This window comes from Zalophus californianus, chromosome 4 (assembly GCF_009762305.2).
Source record: "Zalophus californianus isolate mZalCal1 chromosome 4, mZalCal1.pri.v2, whole genome shotgun sequence".
Lineage (NCBI taxonomy): Eukaryota > Metazoa > Chordata > Mammalia > Carnivora > Otariidae > Zalophus > Zalophus californianus.
In genome coordinates this window covers 157,247,631-157,264,295 of record NC_045598.1, presented here as the reverse complement: position 1 = coordinate 157,264,295, position 16,665 = coordinate 157,247,631, and the positions used below count along the sequence as shown (strand labels likewise).

The 16,665-nt window shown below is 41.3% G+C and overlaps 1 protein-coding gene across 3 annotated transcripts in view; it reads right to left on the bottom strand.

Annotated features, from left to right (window-relative positions):
• The window catches only part of FZD6 (frizzled class receptor 6), a 37,137-nt gene extending 29,177 nt beyond the window's left edge, over window positions 1-7,960 (bottom strand). For 2 of the 3 annotated variants that reach the window (XM_027568978.1, XM_027568981.1), the window contains exons 1-2: window positions 7,819-7,957; window positions 6,512-6,844 (exon numbers count right to left, since the gene is read on the bottom strand). In XM_027568978.1, the coding sequence (XP_027424779.1) occupies window positions 6,512-6,688 (177 nt within the window). In that variant the 5' untranslated portion in view covers window positions 6,689-6,844; window positions 7,819-7,957. Of the gene's footprint in view, window positions 1-6,511; window positions 6,845-7,818 lie in introns of all 3 variants that reach the window. The other variant, XM_027568980.2, reaches the window with a different exon arrangement.
• Window positions 7,961-16,665: the final 8,705 nt, after the last annotated feature.

Sequence of the window (16,665 nt, the reverse complement as noted above, 5' to 3'; positions counted from 1 at the left end):
GAAGCAAGCACTTTACTACTGACCGAGACCGAGTGCCACAAAATATCTGATTCTCAGCTTGGGATCTGTGCTTTCTACTTATGGGGACATACACAGTAACTCTCAGAAAGTGCTAAAAGCTTTATTCCTTATTTTAAAAAAGCACCAAAACAGTCAACTTCTAGTGATGGTAATGAAAATTGGGGGGAAGTGAAGAAGTCTAAAAAATAATTGAGGAAAAAAAAGTGATAGGCCTTAGCTAGACAACAGAGTCACTTAAGATCTAAAGGGATCTTTATTTTTTAAAAAGATTTTATTTATTTGAGAGAGAGAGCGCATATGCACGAGAGAGCACAAGCGGTGGAGAGGGAGAAGCAGGCTCACCACTGAGCAGGGAGCCCGACGTGGGGCTCGATCCCAGGACCCCGGGATCATGATCTGAGCTGAAGGCAGACGTTTCACCGACTGAGCCACCCAGGCACACCTAAAGGGGTCCTTATATGTTTACACCTCAGATAGTAAATACCGTTAAAGTGGCTACAGAGATCTCAAGTAAATTCTATAAGATTATTAACAACAACGATACAAGAAAGTGATGCAAACTTTGTCACTTATTTTCATGAATGTGACCAATATCAGGCAAGTGAGCTTCTTTAAATAATACAGACCAGAGCCTGGAATACAAGAGAAGAAAAAGCAGGAATCTGCATTATTTCCACAATGGAATACTTGTTATTTTTAAACTAGTTCTTAGCAGGCAGCATTATAAATCTTAAATTATTTCTCCAAAAGACTGTTCATTTTGGAAATTAGACAAATATACACAATAACTGGTTGATACTACAAAAGAATCTGTCTAGTAAAGAGTCAACTTTTTAAATTAAAACTTGTAACTTGGAAAAACTCTAATTCCAGGGAAACTACACTTTCAGGTACACATTCAACAAATATTAATGAATGAATACATGACAAATATACAAACCAGAGTCTTAAGGCTTCATTATCTACATGTCACATTCTCAAGGAAAGGAAATAACCACAACACAACAGTCTTCTCACGGTCTGAGAGAACCACGTCTCTTTGTGGACAGGCTTTCCTGAAGGCATAACTAGTAATGTCCTAGACTGTGGAATATCAAGGAATGGTCCTGTAGGGACCTTGTGCCTATCAGCTCAGTCTCCCAGGAGAAGTACTGGTCTTTGTTCACATACACGTCTAATTCTGATTCTGCAGATGCAGAAATAGTCATGGTACTTTCTTACTACTGATGTGGGAAACAAAGGTAAAAGAAAAATTAAATTTCCTTACTACTTACAGCCCACTGACAAGTCCTTGAAACAGGCAGAGTGACATTCCTCTAGGAACTCCTGCCTTGATGTTAATACTTTGCTAAGTGCAAAAGGCTAAATCTTAGCCCGACCCCCAGGATCCTGTAAGTCTACTTTAACATAAAAATTTCTTTGGAAATTTCCTTTTCTCTACCCGCCCCCCCCCCCCCCGCCACATACATGTTGGCAATCATCCTCCAAGCATATGACCTGCTGAAATATATCTGAAGAGTCTCATGACTGAGTTTTTACCAAACAGTAATAAATGACCTTTTCCTAACAATAGCTAGCCCCCCTCAGGATCCTTGTTTCCAAAATAACCTGGGAGGCTTAGGTATCCCTAACCCCCTCCCAACCTGAAAGTGTAAAATGGGCCATTCCTCATGACCCCAGTGCAGCTCTTTCTACACTCCTGTCCCCATGCTTTAACAAAACAACCTTTTACCATCCAAGACGGCTCAAGAATTCTTCCTTGGCTCTGAACCCTAACAACTTTCCTACATCACTACTATAACACAGTATCACAAAGGAAGTTAAGTTTGTGAGTTCTACATTTAAAAATACAAAGGCAGCCACTATACACACACTGACTTGGAACACATTTCAATATCTGTTTCATTTTGAAAGACTCAACAACTTACTTTCAGAATAGTTACAGCTATATTCAGAAAGTCTTTCCTGAAAAACAAAAGTTAGTCACACTAAATATTTTCTTTCCTTCTATATGGAGATATAAGAGTAGAGAATAAGGAGGAAATGAAGGGGCCCACTAGACTCTTCTAAAAGCAGCAAAGTGAAAATATTTAAAAATCACTGCCTAGCAGAAATAGGTTTTTTTCCTTAGAAGTTTGTTTATACAGTTTTTCTCCATTCCTCTGTTTTTAATTGGATAGAGAGACATTTTAGTGGTGCATATTAACAGGTGGAAAGGAAAGGGTTTTTTTTGTCTTACTTCCCTTTAGAATGTTCAAAAGTGGAAGGACCACATGCTGTTCCAAACACAATACATGACTTTGCTTTTGCCTAGACCTCCATGAAGGCAATTCAAAAAGAAAAATACAATATTCCTGTTTCCATTTTCCCTAGATCAGTCTCAGCTCTTTCTGGATGAAATCAGTCTCTCAAGGGACATCAACCTCACAATTTGGGAAACAATGCTCTAGATACGAAACAAAAAGGAACACAATGGAAAACCAGCAGCCATTTGTTTTTCTACTTGGGAGAGTTAGGCTGTACAACATCCTTTTCATTACCAAGCCAAGTTGTTGTTCAGAATTGTAAATTAACTCTTTGAAATACAAATTACTTCAGCTTCAAATAAATAAAAAACTAAAGTCCCTCATTTCAAGCAATCTCTGAAACAAAACCGAAGAGCCAGAATATCCCAGTCAGTGGTCTGTGATAAATTTGGCCTTAGAAAAATTTATGTGGAAAGTAAATAACATATAGCTCAGGTAACATATTAACAAGAATGAACAATAATGTTTACTTATTACATACTCTGTGTGTATAATCCTTAAGAACACATTCAAATACCTTAAACCATGTCCAGCAAACTACAGCCCTTGGGCCAAAAAATGACCCACTGCCTGTTTTTGTAAATAAACTTTTACTGAAAACACATCCACACTCATTTGTTTACATATTGTTTATGGTTGTTTTGCTACAATTGCAGAGTTGAATAGCTGTGACAGAACCTGTCTGGTTTGCAAAGCCAAAAATATTTATTATTTGGTCCTTTACACAAAGTTTGCACTTAGCTTGTTAAAACACAGCCTCATGGGCTCTAGCTTGACAGATGATTCATTAGGTTGGGATGGCGGGGCGGGGGGGTGGTCCATGAACGTGCATTTCTGACAAGTTCACAAGCTGCTGGTCTATGAACTGGACTTTGAGAACCACTGTTCTAAACCATCTCCTGTAATCACAGATGAGCAAGGAAAACAGATGCTATAAATTCTAGGACTATAAAACAGGATAGCCCTCATACAAAATGAAAACTAAGGTGTAGAAGAGGAGATAGATCTGTTGACATATGGAATTCTTGGTAGCCAAGAGAGCACAACTGATTGTTGTAATCAGCTGATAATTCTTCAGCCCCTCATCCTAATATTAATTCATAGTGAACACAACAGGGACCAGCAGGAGCGGAAGGCAGCGGGTTGGAAGTGTAAAATACAATCTGTTCTTTAGAGAAGTTATAAAGCACTTTTTTTTGTTGTTTTTGTAAAAGCCAGGCTATGTGCAGTTATGATTTAGTATTTGACTAGACTATAGTACAATGTTTGAAAAAAAACTGAGACATGTGGTTTATAATACAATGAGCCAATCAAAAGGTGAATTCTTTCACTCCATATAAATATAAATGGTTAAAGAGAAAAATATATTTTTTAAAGATTTTATTTATTTATTTGACAGAAAGAGACACAGCGAGAGAGGGAACACAAGCAGGGGGAGTGGGAGAGGGAGAAGCAGACTCCCCGCTGAGCAGGGAGCTCAATGCGGGGGCTCAATCCCAGGACGCTGGGATCATGACCTGAGCCAAAGGCAGATGCTTAACGACTGAGCCACCCAGGCGCCCCAAAAATCTTTTTTTTAAAAGATTTTTTTTTTTTTGAGAGAGAGAGAGAGAGCACATGTGAGCAGGAGGAGGCTGACCCTCTGACAGAGGGTGTCTGTCTCTGACAGAGAGAGGGACACAAGTAGACTCCCTGCTGAGCAGGGAGCCCTGCGTGGGGCTAGATTCTAGGACCCTGAGATCATGACCTGAGCTGAAACCAAGAGTTGGATGCTTAATAGAATGAGCCACCCAGGTGCCCCCAAAATAAGATTCTTTAAAAAAGTTCTAAGAAACATGTATCATGCAAATATGGGAAAGAATATAGAGGATGTCAACTAATACGCTTCATAAGAACTAGGCTCAGGTAGATCCAAAGTGGGTGATATGCAAACCACCTAAAAATATCAGAGTTTCTTTCACTTGAATACTGCAGACGATAGAGGGGGAAAGTAAAGATTTGGAGGTAAAATTCTCTTTGCTGATTTATTAGAACAGGAAACACCACCTTTTCTTTATTTAGCTTTTACTGTGCATCTACAGTGCTCTGAGGCACTGTACTAGGCATTGGGAAAAAAATGTATAAACACCATCCTTACTCTCAACACACTTGCAATCTAATGAGAACCACATAAATAACTGCAATACAGCATAATAAGTGTAAGAACCATTGTATATTTTTAGTACTATCAGAGTATAGAAAGTGAGCAGATCACATATGCTTGGGAGAAAGGTGAAAGAAAGCCTCACTGAGCACAGTTACTGCTTTAACTGAGACCTGCAGAAACGGAGCAGGTGAATGGTAGGCAGAAAGCCTGGGAAGCAATGCATACAATGTGTACAAAGGTACAGAACTGAGAGTAATATGGGTGTGAGTTCTACAAAGAGGTCAGTTTGTCTGAAGCAGAGTGTGTAACGTCTAAAGGGACAAGTGGGGAAGCTGGACAGGAAGGCAAGATCCCCCATATGAAGAGCCTGGGGTGCCACTCTAGAGTCAGGTCTATTCTTCTAGCTCTAGGGAAATGGTGAAGAATGTTACCCCCAAAGTGGACTGTGTGGATTTTTTTTTTTTTAACACTTTACTTATTTATTTGACAGAGAGAGCGAGAGAGAAAGCACAAGCAGGGGGAGCAGGAGAAGGAGAGGGAGAAGCAGACTCCCCACTGAGCAGGGAGCCCGATGCGGGGCTCGATCCCTGGACCCCAGGATCATGACCTGAGCCGAAGGCAGACCCTCAACCATGTGAGCTACCCAGGCGCCCCTGGGTTTTCGTTTTAAATAAAATCACTTTGACATCACCAGAGAGGAGCAACTGGTGAAAACTGTTGAGAGCCACGTAAAAACTGTTGAGAGGAGACTTGGTATTCATGGCACAGATGAGAAAGAGAAAGAGAGGTAAGTCTGAATAGAGATTAAAAAAAAAAAAGTACCAAAATTCCCAGTTTAATTTTTATAGAAATTTTTTGAAATGAAATTTGCATGGGGCGCCTGGGTGGCTCAGTTGGTTAAGCAACTGCCTTCGGCTCAGGTCATGATCCTGGGGTCCCTGGATCGAGTCCCGCAACAGGATCCCTGCTTAGCGGGGAATTTGCTTCTCCCTCTGAGCCTCCCCACTCTTGTGCTCTCTCTCTCTAATAAATAAAATCTTTAAAAAAAAAAAAAGTCCATCGCCCAGCCAACCCATCCCTCCCAAAGTTCTGCTATTTTAGACCTGAATCTACAAATGAGGTAGTCGAAAAACTATTCAACTAAACAACAGTGGAAGACTTTTGAATGCACAAAATCAAATCTAATCACTTTTTAAATTAGTGTCTACATTAAAATTGTAGGAGTTTCATCTCTTAGCAACATTCTGAGGGGGAAAAGCCTTTACCACCCCTGGACATTTCTTCTGGAGAAAAACTACAAAAATTTTTGTCTTCTTTCCTTCATGAGTCAGACTTATCAACCTAACAGATCTGTACAGGAGGGCAGGTTCCCGTCTCTACAGGTAACTCTTCCCACACATCCCTAGCAATCTGCATATCTCTAAACCGGAGGCAGGTAACTGAGGTACCTAAGGCAATCTTTAGTGTCACTCTGCTCCTCCCCAGACATGTGGTTTCTTTTAACAGGTATCTTACAAACAGTACTTAAGTGCCACGCTTAAAAAAAAGTCACTTTTTAGCGAAACACTACAGCCCCCAAATCTTCCAGTAATGGATTTATTTCAGAAAACCTGTGCCAGGTGAACATTATAACTACTTATGAAAATATAGGGATATTGTTCAAGCACTTTTAGTCCAAGCAACGTAGGATATATGTTCAATGAATTAGGAAAAATTCAGAATTCACATTTCCAGAGGAACTACCATAATTGATTCAGGGAAGCAAAATATTTGCTAGCTGCAAGATATTTCAAAATCATCACTATGTCTCATATAAAATGAACCCTACCTTAAGCAAATCCACTAACAAGGGCCACAAAACCACACAAAACCTAATAGGGGAAATTAATTTTCAAAAGGATGTATTCAAAATATGAAGTTGTGCACAACTTAAAGGAATCCCTTACTGTGTTTAAAAAAAAAAAAAAAGTCACATTTATAGTTTATTCCAGAGCAGAACATAAACTATTTCTCTATAAATGTGTGAAGAAATACTCACCTCCATTTTCACAGCAGCTGTACTCTGGTCATAATGCCTCATCAAATTAGGGAAAAATGTCATGTTGTAGGCCATTTTCATACATCTGGGAACAGTAATTGGTTCACAGGTGAAAAGACTGTGCCCTCTTATGAAGGGGAGAAAAACACATGTCCACAAAAATGTCAACATTTCCATTTTCTTCAAATTCCTGGTTTTACCACATGGCTGGGATTAATCGCTCGAATTTTCATCCTCAGATTTCCATCCAAAAATAAAATGTTCAAATTCCTCTTTCATTATTTTGCCATTTTGAAGGAAGCTCTTTTCCTGAAATGAGTTCTGGGTCAATTACTGTAAAAACAACCAAGAGAGGGCATCTGCAACATTTGTCATAAACTCAAACGCGGACATCAAAGTGCAGAGTTAAGATTTTCACCCTGGGTAACTAACACTGGAAAAAGGACGGAAAATTCCGTCCTTTCGAGATACTCTTCCACCTGCTTTGGCACAGAATACAGAATTTGCTGAGGAAGTCTCATCTCTAGGGAACTGATGATAGAACGTTTGTGCTGTCTGAAACAGATGGTAAAAGGGGGGCAGAGGATGAGTGCGGTGGAGGAAAAAAAAAGTCATACTGGGTTTGGGAATAAGTTAAAAAGCATTAATAGAATTGTAAAATCTGAGGGCCCCTGTTGGATATCTGATTACGCACGAGAAAACTTGAGTCCCAGGGCAATTCCTTAAGACCTAATGAGTTCCTCAACTCTTTAAGGGCTCCAAAGAGCCAGTTTCTGTGGCAGTCTCTGGGAGAGAGACGTTGAGACTTTCCTGCTTTTCAAAGGGCCAACTAGGGGCAGACGTCTAGGATTCCTCCCGGAGGAGCGAAATTAGCTCTCACGGGCTGGGGCGAGGAGTGACCCCATCGAAAGGGAAAAGGAACAAAGCTGGACCGGGAGGGTGACGGACGTCTGGGGGACGAAAGGCTGTGGGCCCTGAGTCGCGACGAACCGCACCCCGCACCCCAACACCCCCGCCCCCGCCCGGTGCCAGGCTTCCAGCACCTGGCACGGTAACTCGCCCCACCTGCCCCGGGGCCTACAGCCGGGCAGTAGCGTCCCGGCCCGGCTGGGCGGCGGGGGGCCCCGGCCTCGTCCTTCGGGAGCTGGCCCCAACTTCTGCGGAAACCCTGGCCTGCGCGGCCTGTGCCGCCGCCGCCGGCCGCACACCTGTGGCTCCCGGCCCGCCGCGCGCCCGCGAGGCCCGCCCGCTCGCCCCGGGACCCGCCGGGCCGCGGCCGCGCGCGCAACCGGCCCGAGGAGCCTCACCTCCCTCCAGTCCTCGTCCAGTCGGCCGTCCGCCCACCGCGACCTGAGACGGCGACTCCGGGAAGCGTCCGGAACTCCAGCTGCCTCCCGAGCGGCCCGGGGAGCGAGGGCCGAGCGATCCCGCGAGACTGCGCCGCCAGGTCGGGCGGGCAGGTCTGGGCTCGCGGCGGCGGCGGCGACGGCGGCGGACCTGGCCCTCCGCCCGGCCCCGCCTGCGCTGCGGCCCGGGCGGCGCCCCAGTGACCGGGGTCGGGCTGCGGGTCCCGCTGTGCGGCCGGCAGGTCCCCTCCACCTTGCCGTCTGTTCTGGTACCCGCAGCACACGACTGGGCCGCGCCGCTCGCTATCCCGGTCCAGAGGGGTTCGGCCTAGAAGGGTTTTCTTGAAGCTCTTGGTCATCCCCTAAACAAAACTTCCTTTAAGAGAACCCACTGCGTTTCGTATCTCAGGACACACAAGAGTTCTTAAAAGGGGGCAGACTTGCTCTGTAAAGTCAATCGTCCAGGTGTCCTTAGTTGGAAAGTGGGTAACTTCCTCGGTAACTATCAAAAAAAAAAAATCCCTTTTGTTAATTCCGGGAGTCCGGCCACCAACCTGAGGGCAGGTGGCAATGGGATTCCAGCCCTGGCAGGTCCCACAGTTTTATTGAGGCAAAAGCCTAATAGAAAGTTGGACTACTTTAGAAGTCAACCTGGTTTTTAGTACCATGTCACACAACATCTCAGATGTTTCACCTATTATTCATCCCTCCTTTCTTCCTAAGACCCAACGACCAGGGATCCTTTTCCTCTTTCCACAGTTTTGTCTTTTCTAGAATGTCATATAGTTGGAATTGTATATGTAGCCTTTTCAGATTGGCCTCTTTTCACTTAGTAATATTCTTCAGCGTCTTCTCATGGCTGGACAGCTCATTTCTTATTAGTGGTGAATAAAATTACATTGTCTGGATGTACCATCATTTATTTATCTATTCACCTCTGGAAGGAGGTCTTGGTTTTGGCAATTGTGACTAAAACTGCTATAAACATCCGTGTGCAGGTTTTGTATTGATGTTAGATTTTCAACTCTTTGGGGCAAATACTAAGGAGCCCAATTTCTGGATCATAAGGTAAGAGCATGTTTCGTTATATAAGAAACAGCCAAACTGTCTTCCAAATTGGCTGTACCATTTTGCCTTACCACTAGCAAAGTTTGAGAGTTCCTCTTGCTCCACATCCTCAACAGCATTTGGTGTTGTCAGTGTTCCAGATTTTTGCTATTCTAATAGGAGCAGAGTGGAATCCCATTGTTGTTTTAACTTGCACTTCTCTGATGACATATGATGTGAACATCTTTTCATGCACTATTTACAGTCTGTGTATCTTCTTTTTGTTTTTTTTAAAGATTTTATTTATTTATTCGACAGAGAGAGACACAGCAAGAGAGAAGACAAGCAGGGGCAGAACCGGACTCCCCGCTGAGCAGGGAGCCCGATGCAGGACTCGATCCCAGGACCCTGGGATCATGACCTGAGCCGAAGGCAGACGCTTAAGAGACTGAGCCACCCACTGTGTATCTTCTTTGATGAGGTTTCTGTTAAGGTCTTTGGCCTATTTTTTAATGGGTTGTTTGCTTTCTTCTGGTTGGGTTTTAAGAGTCCTTTGTATATTTTGGAGAACAATCCTTTATCAGATATATCTTTTGCAAATATTTTCTCCCAGTCTGTGGCTTATCTTCTAATTCTCTTGACACTGTCTTTTGCAGAGCAGAAGTGTTTAATTTTAATGAAGTCCAGCTCACCAATTATTTCTTTCATGGATCATGCCTTTGGTGTTGTACAGAAAAAGTCATCAACAAACCTAACGAATTCCAGACTTTCTCCTATGTTATCTTCTAGGAGTTTTATAGTTCTGTGTTTTATATTTAGGTCTATGATCCGTTTTGAGTTAATTTTTGTGAAGATTTTGTGTAAGATTTGTGACCAGATTCATTGTTTCTCATGTGAATGTCCAGTTGTTCCAGCACTGTTGGTTGAAAAGATTCTCTTTGCTCCGTGTATTGTCTTCAGTCCTTTGTCAAGTCTATATGGGTGTATTTCTGGACTCTCTATCCTGTTCCTAATGAACAAAGCTGGACCAGGAGGGTGACAGAATGTCTGGGGGAGGAAGACTGTGGGCCCTGAATCACAAGTAACTGCACCCTCCAACACACACGCCCCGCCCAGGCTTCCAGCACTGGGCAGGGTGACTCGCCCCACACCCCAGCACCTGTCCCTGTGTTGAACATGTCTACTGGTACCATTTTTGTGACAGCATTTGCTCACTTCATGTCTCTGTGCCAGGTTTTGGTAATTCTCAAATTATGTCAAACTTTTTCACTACTATTATATCTGTTATGGTGATCTGTGATCAGTGATTATGACTCAAAGTTCAGACCATGGTCAGCATTTTTTAATTAAGGTACGTACATTGTTTCTTTAGACATAATGCTATTGCACACTTACTAGACTACAGCATAGTGTAAACATAACTGTTATATGCACCAGGAAACCAAAACATTCATTTGACTTGCTTTATTGCAATATTTGCTTTATTGCAGTGGTCTGGAACCAAACCATAGTGTCTCTGAGGTATGCATGTATCTGCTTATATTACCCATCTGTTTTTGCATGCTGTCTACTTTTTCCTTTAGATCCCTTAGCATATTTTTTTTTTTTAATTTTTTATTGTTATGTTAATCACCATATATTACATCATTAGTTTTTGGTGCAGTGTTCCATGATTCATTGTTTGTTCATAACACCCAGTGCTCCATGCAGAACGTGCCCTCCTCAATACCCATCACCAGGCTAACCCATCCCCCTACCCCCCTCCCCTCTAGAACCCTCAGTTTGTTTTTCAGAGTCCATCATCTCTCATGGTTCGTCTCCCCCTCTGACATACTCCCCTTTTCTTCCTCTTCTATTATCTTCTTCTTTTTCTTTTTTCTTAAAATATGTTGCGTTATTTGTTTCAGAAGTACAGATCTGTGATTCAACAGTCTTGCACAATTCACAGCGCTCACCGTAGCACATACCCTCCCCAATATCTATCACCCAGCCACCCCATCCCTCCCACCCCCGACCACTCCAGTAACACTCAGTTTGTTTCCTGAGATTAAGAATTCCTCATATCAGTGAGGTCATGTGATACATGTCTTTCTCTAATTGACTTATTTCACTCAGCATAACACCCTCCAGTTCCATCCACATCGTTGCAAATGGCAAGATCTCATTCCTTTTGATGGCTGCATAATATTCCATTGTGTATATATACCACATCTTCTTTATCCATTCATCTGTCGATGGGCATCTTGGCTCTTTCCACAGTTTGGCTATGGTGGACATTGCTGCTATAAACATTGGGGTACACGTACCCCTTCGGGTCCCTACATTTGTATCTTTGTGGTAAATACCCAGTAGTGCAATTGCTGGATCGAACGGTAGCTCTAATTTCAACTGTTTGAGGAACCTCCATACTGTTTTCCAGAGGGGTTGCACCAGCTTGCATTCCCACCAACAGTGTAGGAGGGTTCCCCTTTCTCCACATCCCCGCCAACATCTGTCGTTCCCTGACTTGTTAATTTTAGCCATTCTGACGGGTGTGAGGTGGTATCTCATTGAGGTTTTCATTTGGATTTCCCTGATGCCAAGCGATGTTGAGCACTTTTTCATGTGCCTGTTGGCCATTTGGATGTCTTCTTTGGAGAAATATCTGTTCATGTCTTCTGCCCATTTCTTGATTGGATTATTTGTTCTTTGGGTGTTGAGTTTGATAAGTTCTTTATAGATTTTGGATACTAGCCCTTTATCTGATATGTCATTTGCAAATATTTTCTCCCATTCTGTCGGTTGTCTTTTGGTTTTGTGGACTGTTTCTTTTGCTGTGCAGAAGCTTTTTATCTTGATGAAATCCCAATAGTTCATTTTTGCCCTGGCTTCCCGTGCCTTTGGCGATGTTTCTAGGAAGAAGTTGCTGCGGCTAAGGTCGAAAAGGTTGCTACCTGTGTTCTCCTTTAGGATTTGGATGGACTCCTGTCTCACGTTTAGGTCTTTCAACCATTTGGAGTCTATTTTTGTGTGTGGTGTAAGGAAATGGTCCAGCTTCATACTTCTGCATGTGGCTGTCCAATTTTCCCAACACCATTTGTTGAAGAGACTGTCTTTTTGCCATTGGACATTCTTTCCTGCTTTGTCAAAAATAAGTTGACCATAGAGTTGAGGGTCCATTTCTGGGCTCTCTATTCTGTTCCATTGATCTATGTGTCTGTTTTTGTGCCAGTACCATACTGTCTTGATGATGACAGCTTTGTAATAGAGCTGGAAGTCCGGAATTGTGATGCCGCCAGCTTTGCTTTTCTTTTTCAGTATTCCTCTGGCTATTCTGGGTCTCTTCTGGTTCCATACAAATTTTAGGATTATTTGTTCCATTTCTTTGAAAAAAGTGGATGGTATTTTGATGGGGATTGCATTGAATGTGTAGATTGCTCTAGGTAGCATTGACATCTTCACAATGTTGATTCTCCCAATCCATGAGCATGGAACGTTTTTCCATTTCTTTGTGTCTTCTTCAATTTCTTTCCTGAGTATTTTATAGTTTTCTGAGTACAGATCCTTTGCCTCTTTGGTTAGATTTATTCCTAGGTATCTAATAGTTTTGGGTGCAATTGTAAATGGGATCGACTCCTTGATTTGTCTCTCTTCTGTCTTGTTGTTGGTGTATAGGAATGCCACTGATTTCTGTGCATTGATTTTATATCCTGCTACTTTACTGAATTCCTGTATGAGTTCTAGCAGTTTTGGGGTGGAGTCTTTTGGGTTTTCCACATACAGTATCATATCATCTGCAAAGAGTGAGAGTTTGACTTCCTCTTTGCCGATTTGGATGCCTTTGATTTCTTTTTGTTGTCTGATTGCTGTGGCTAGGACTTCTAATACTATGTTGAATAGCAGTGGTGAGAGTGGACATCCCTGCCGCGTTCCTGACCTTAGGGGAAAAGCTCTCAGCCTTTCCCCATTGAGAATGATATTCGCTGTAGGTTTTTCGTAGATGGCTTTTATGATATTGAGGTATGTACCCTCTATCCCTATACTCTGAAGAGTTTTGATCAAGAAAGGATGTTGTACTTTGTCAAATGCTTTTTCTGCATCTATTGAGAGGATCATATGATTCTTGTTCTTTCTTTTGTTAATGTATTGTATCACGTTGATTGATTTGCGGATGTTGAACCAGCCTTGCAGCCCAGGGATAAATCCCACTTGGTCGTGGTGAATAATCCTTTTAATGTACTGTTGGATCCTATTGGCTAGTATTTTGGTGAGAATTTTTGCATCCATGTTCATCAAGGATATTGGTCTGTAATTCTCTTTTTTGATGGGGTCTTTGTCTGGTTTTGGGATCAAGGTAATGCTGGCCTCATAAAATGAGTTTGGAAGTTTCCCTTCCATTTCTATTTTTTGGAACAGTTTCAGGAGAATAGGTATTAATTCTTCTTGAAATGTCTGATAGAATTCCCCTGGGAAGCCATCTGGCCCTGGGCTTTTGTTTCTTGGGAGATTTTTTATGACTGTTTCAATTTCCTTAGTGCTTATAGGTCTGTTCAGGTTTTCTATTTCTTCCTGGTTCAATTTTGGTAGTTGATACTTCTCTAGGAATGCACCCATTTCTTCCAGGTTATCTAATTTGCTGGCATAGAGTTGCTCGTAATATGTTCTTATAATTGTTTGTATTTCTTTGGTGTTGCTTGTGATCTCTCCTCTTTCATTCATGATTTTGTTGATTTGGGTCATTTCTCTTTTCTTTTTGATAAGTCTGGCCAGGGGTTTATCAATCTTGTTAATTCTTTCAAAGAACCAGCTCCTAGTTTCGTTGATCTGTTCTACTGTTCTTTTGGTTTCTAGTTCATTGATTTCTGCTCTGATCTTTATGATTTCTCTTCTCCTGCTGGGTTTAGGCTTTCTTTGTTGTTCTTTCTCCAGCTCCTTTAGGTGTAGGGTTAGGTTGTGTATTTGAGACCTTTCTTGTTTCTTGAGAAAGGCTTGTATTGCTATATACTTTCCTCTCAGGACTGCCTTTGCTGTATCCCAAAGATTTTGAACAGTTGTGTTTTCATTTTCATTGGTTTCCATGAATTTTTTAAATTCTTCTTTAATTTCTTGGTTGACCCATTCATTCTTTAGTAGGATGCTCTTTAGCCTCCATGTATTTGAGTTCTTTCCAACTTTCCTCTTGTGGTTGAGTTCTAGTTTCAAAGCATTGTGGTCTGAAAATATGCAGGGAATGATCCCAATCTTTTGGTACCGGTTGAGACCTGATTTGTGACCTAGGATGTGATCAATTCTGGAGAATGTTCCATGGGCACTAGAGAAGAATGTGTATTCCGTTGCTTTGGGATGGAATGTTCTGAATATGTCTGTGAAGTCCATTTGGTCCAGTGTGTCATTTAAAGTCTTTATTTCCTTGTTGATCTTTTGCTTAGATGATCTGTCCATTTCAGTCAGGGGGGTGTTCAAGTCCCCCACTATTATTGTATTGTTGTCAATGTGTTTCTTTGCTTTTGTTATTAATTGCCTTATATAATTGGCTGCTCCCATGTTAGGGGCATAGATATTTACAATTGTTAGATCTTCTTGTTGGATAGACCCTTTAAGTAGGATATAGTGTCCTTCCTCATCTCTTATTACAGTCTTTGTTTTAAAATCTAGTTTGTCTGATATAAGGATTGCCACCCCAGCTTTCTTTTGGTGTCCATTAGCATGGTAAATGGTTTTCCACCCCCTCACTTTCAATCTGGGGGTGTCTTTGGGTGTAAAATGAGTCTCTTGCAGACAGCATATGGATGGGTCTTGTTTTTTAATCCAATCTGATAGCCTGTGTCTTTTGATTGGGGCATTGAGCCCATTTACATTCAGGGTAACTATTGAAAGGTATGAATTTAGTGCCATTGTATTACCTGTAAGGTGACTGTTAACTGTCTGTTGTCTGTGTTCGTTTCTGCTCTTTGCTGCTTTTAGGTTCTCTCTTTGCTTAGAGGACCCCTCTCAATATTTCTTGGAGGGCTGGTTTCGTGTTTGCAAATTCCTTTAGTTTTTGTTTGTTCTGGAAGCTTTTTATCTCTCCTTCTATTTTCAATGATAGCCTAGCTGGATATAGTATTCTTGGCTGCATATTTTTCTCGTTTAGTGCTCTGAAGATATCTTGCCAGTCCTTTCTGGCCTGCCAGGTCTCTGTGGATAGGTCTGTTGCCAATCTAATGTTTCTACCATTGTAGGTTACATATCTCTTCTCCCGAGCTGCTTTCAGGATTTTCTCTTTGTCTCTGAGACTCGTAAGTTTTACTATTAGATGTCGGGGTGTTGACCTATTTTTATTGATTTTGAGAGGGGTTCTCTGTGCCTCCTGGATTTTGATGCCTGTTTCCTTCCTCACATTAGGGAAGTTCTCTGCTATAATTTGCTCCAATATACCTTCTGCCCCTCTCTCTCTCTCTTCTTCTTCTGGGATCCCAATTATTCTAATGTTGTTTCGTCTTATCGTATCACTTATCTCTCGAATTCTGCCCTCGTGATCCTGTAGTTGTTTCTCTCTCTTTTTCTCAGCCTCTTTATTTTCCATCATTTGGTCTTCTATATCGCTGATTCTCTCTTCTGCCTCATTTATCCTAGCATTCAGTGCCCCCATTTTTGATTGCACCTCATCAATAGCCTTTTTGATTTCGATTTGGTTAGATTTTAGTTCTTTTATTTCTCCAGAAAGGGTTTCTCTAATAACTTCCACGCTTTTTTCAAGCCCAGCTAGTATCTTTAAAGTCATGATTCTGAACTCTAGGTCTGACATCGTACTAATGTCCGTATTGAGTAGGTCCCTGGCAGACGGTACTACCTCTTGTTCTTTTTGCTGAGGTGATTTCTTTCGTCTTGTCATTTTGTCCAGAGGAGAATAGATGAATGAGAGAACAAAAGGCTAACAGGTTTACAACGTCCCCAGCAAATATACTGTATACAAATCAGAAAAGACCTGAAACCAGGGGAAAGGAAAGGGAAAGAAAGAAAAAAGAAAGAGAAAAAGAAAAAAAAAAGAAAAAAAGATAAAAACAAAAACAAAACAATTCAAAAAAGGCAGAATATGATCAAATATGATCAGGCTAGTGCATAGATCAGTGCCACACACTAGATTTTGGGCGTATTTTGGTCTGTTAGAAAAAAGTGCCTCCTAAAATTTTAAAGGAAGAAAGACATATATGTACAAAATAAGGGTTGATACAATGAAGGGATGGAAGATGACTGTAAAGATGAAAATTATAAAAGATTTTATAAAAGGACTTGGTAAGATAAGTTGTTTGAAAAAAGAAAGAAGATTTAAGGAAAAAAAAAAAGGAAAAAGGGAGAGAATGTGATCAGGCAGGAGACTAGAACAAAGCCATACACTAGTGGTTTAGGGTATATTTTGATCTGTTAGAAGAAACTGTACCTCAAAATTTTAAAGAGAGAACAACTTATATATATATGCCAAAAACAAGGATAACTACTATGAAGGGATAAAATATGACTCTAAAAATGAAAAAAAAATAAAAAATGTTTTTTTTTTAAAAAAAGGGATTTATAAGATGTTGGTTGAAAAAGGGAAAAAGAAAAATAAAAAAAAGTCAACAAAAATTAACTTTGATGAAATAATGAATCATGGTAAAAAAAAAAAAAAAAAAAAAGAAGCCATGAATCTATGTGCAGTATTCCCCTAGCGCTGGAGTTCTCCTATTCTCCTTGATCGATCAACTTGGTCTTGGCTTGCTGGCTGTTTGTGCTGATCTTCTGGGGGAGGGGCCTGTTGCTGTG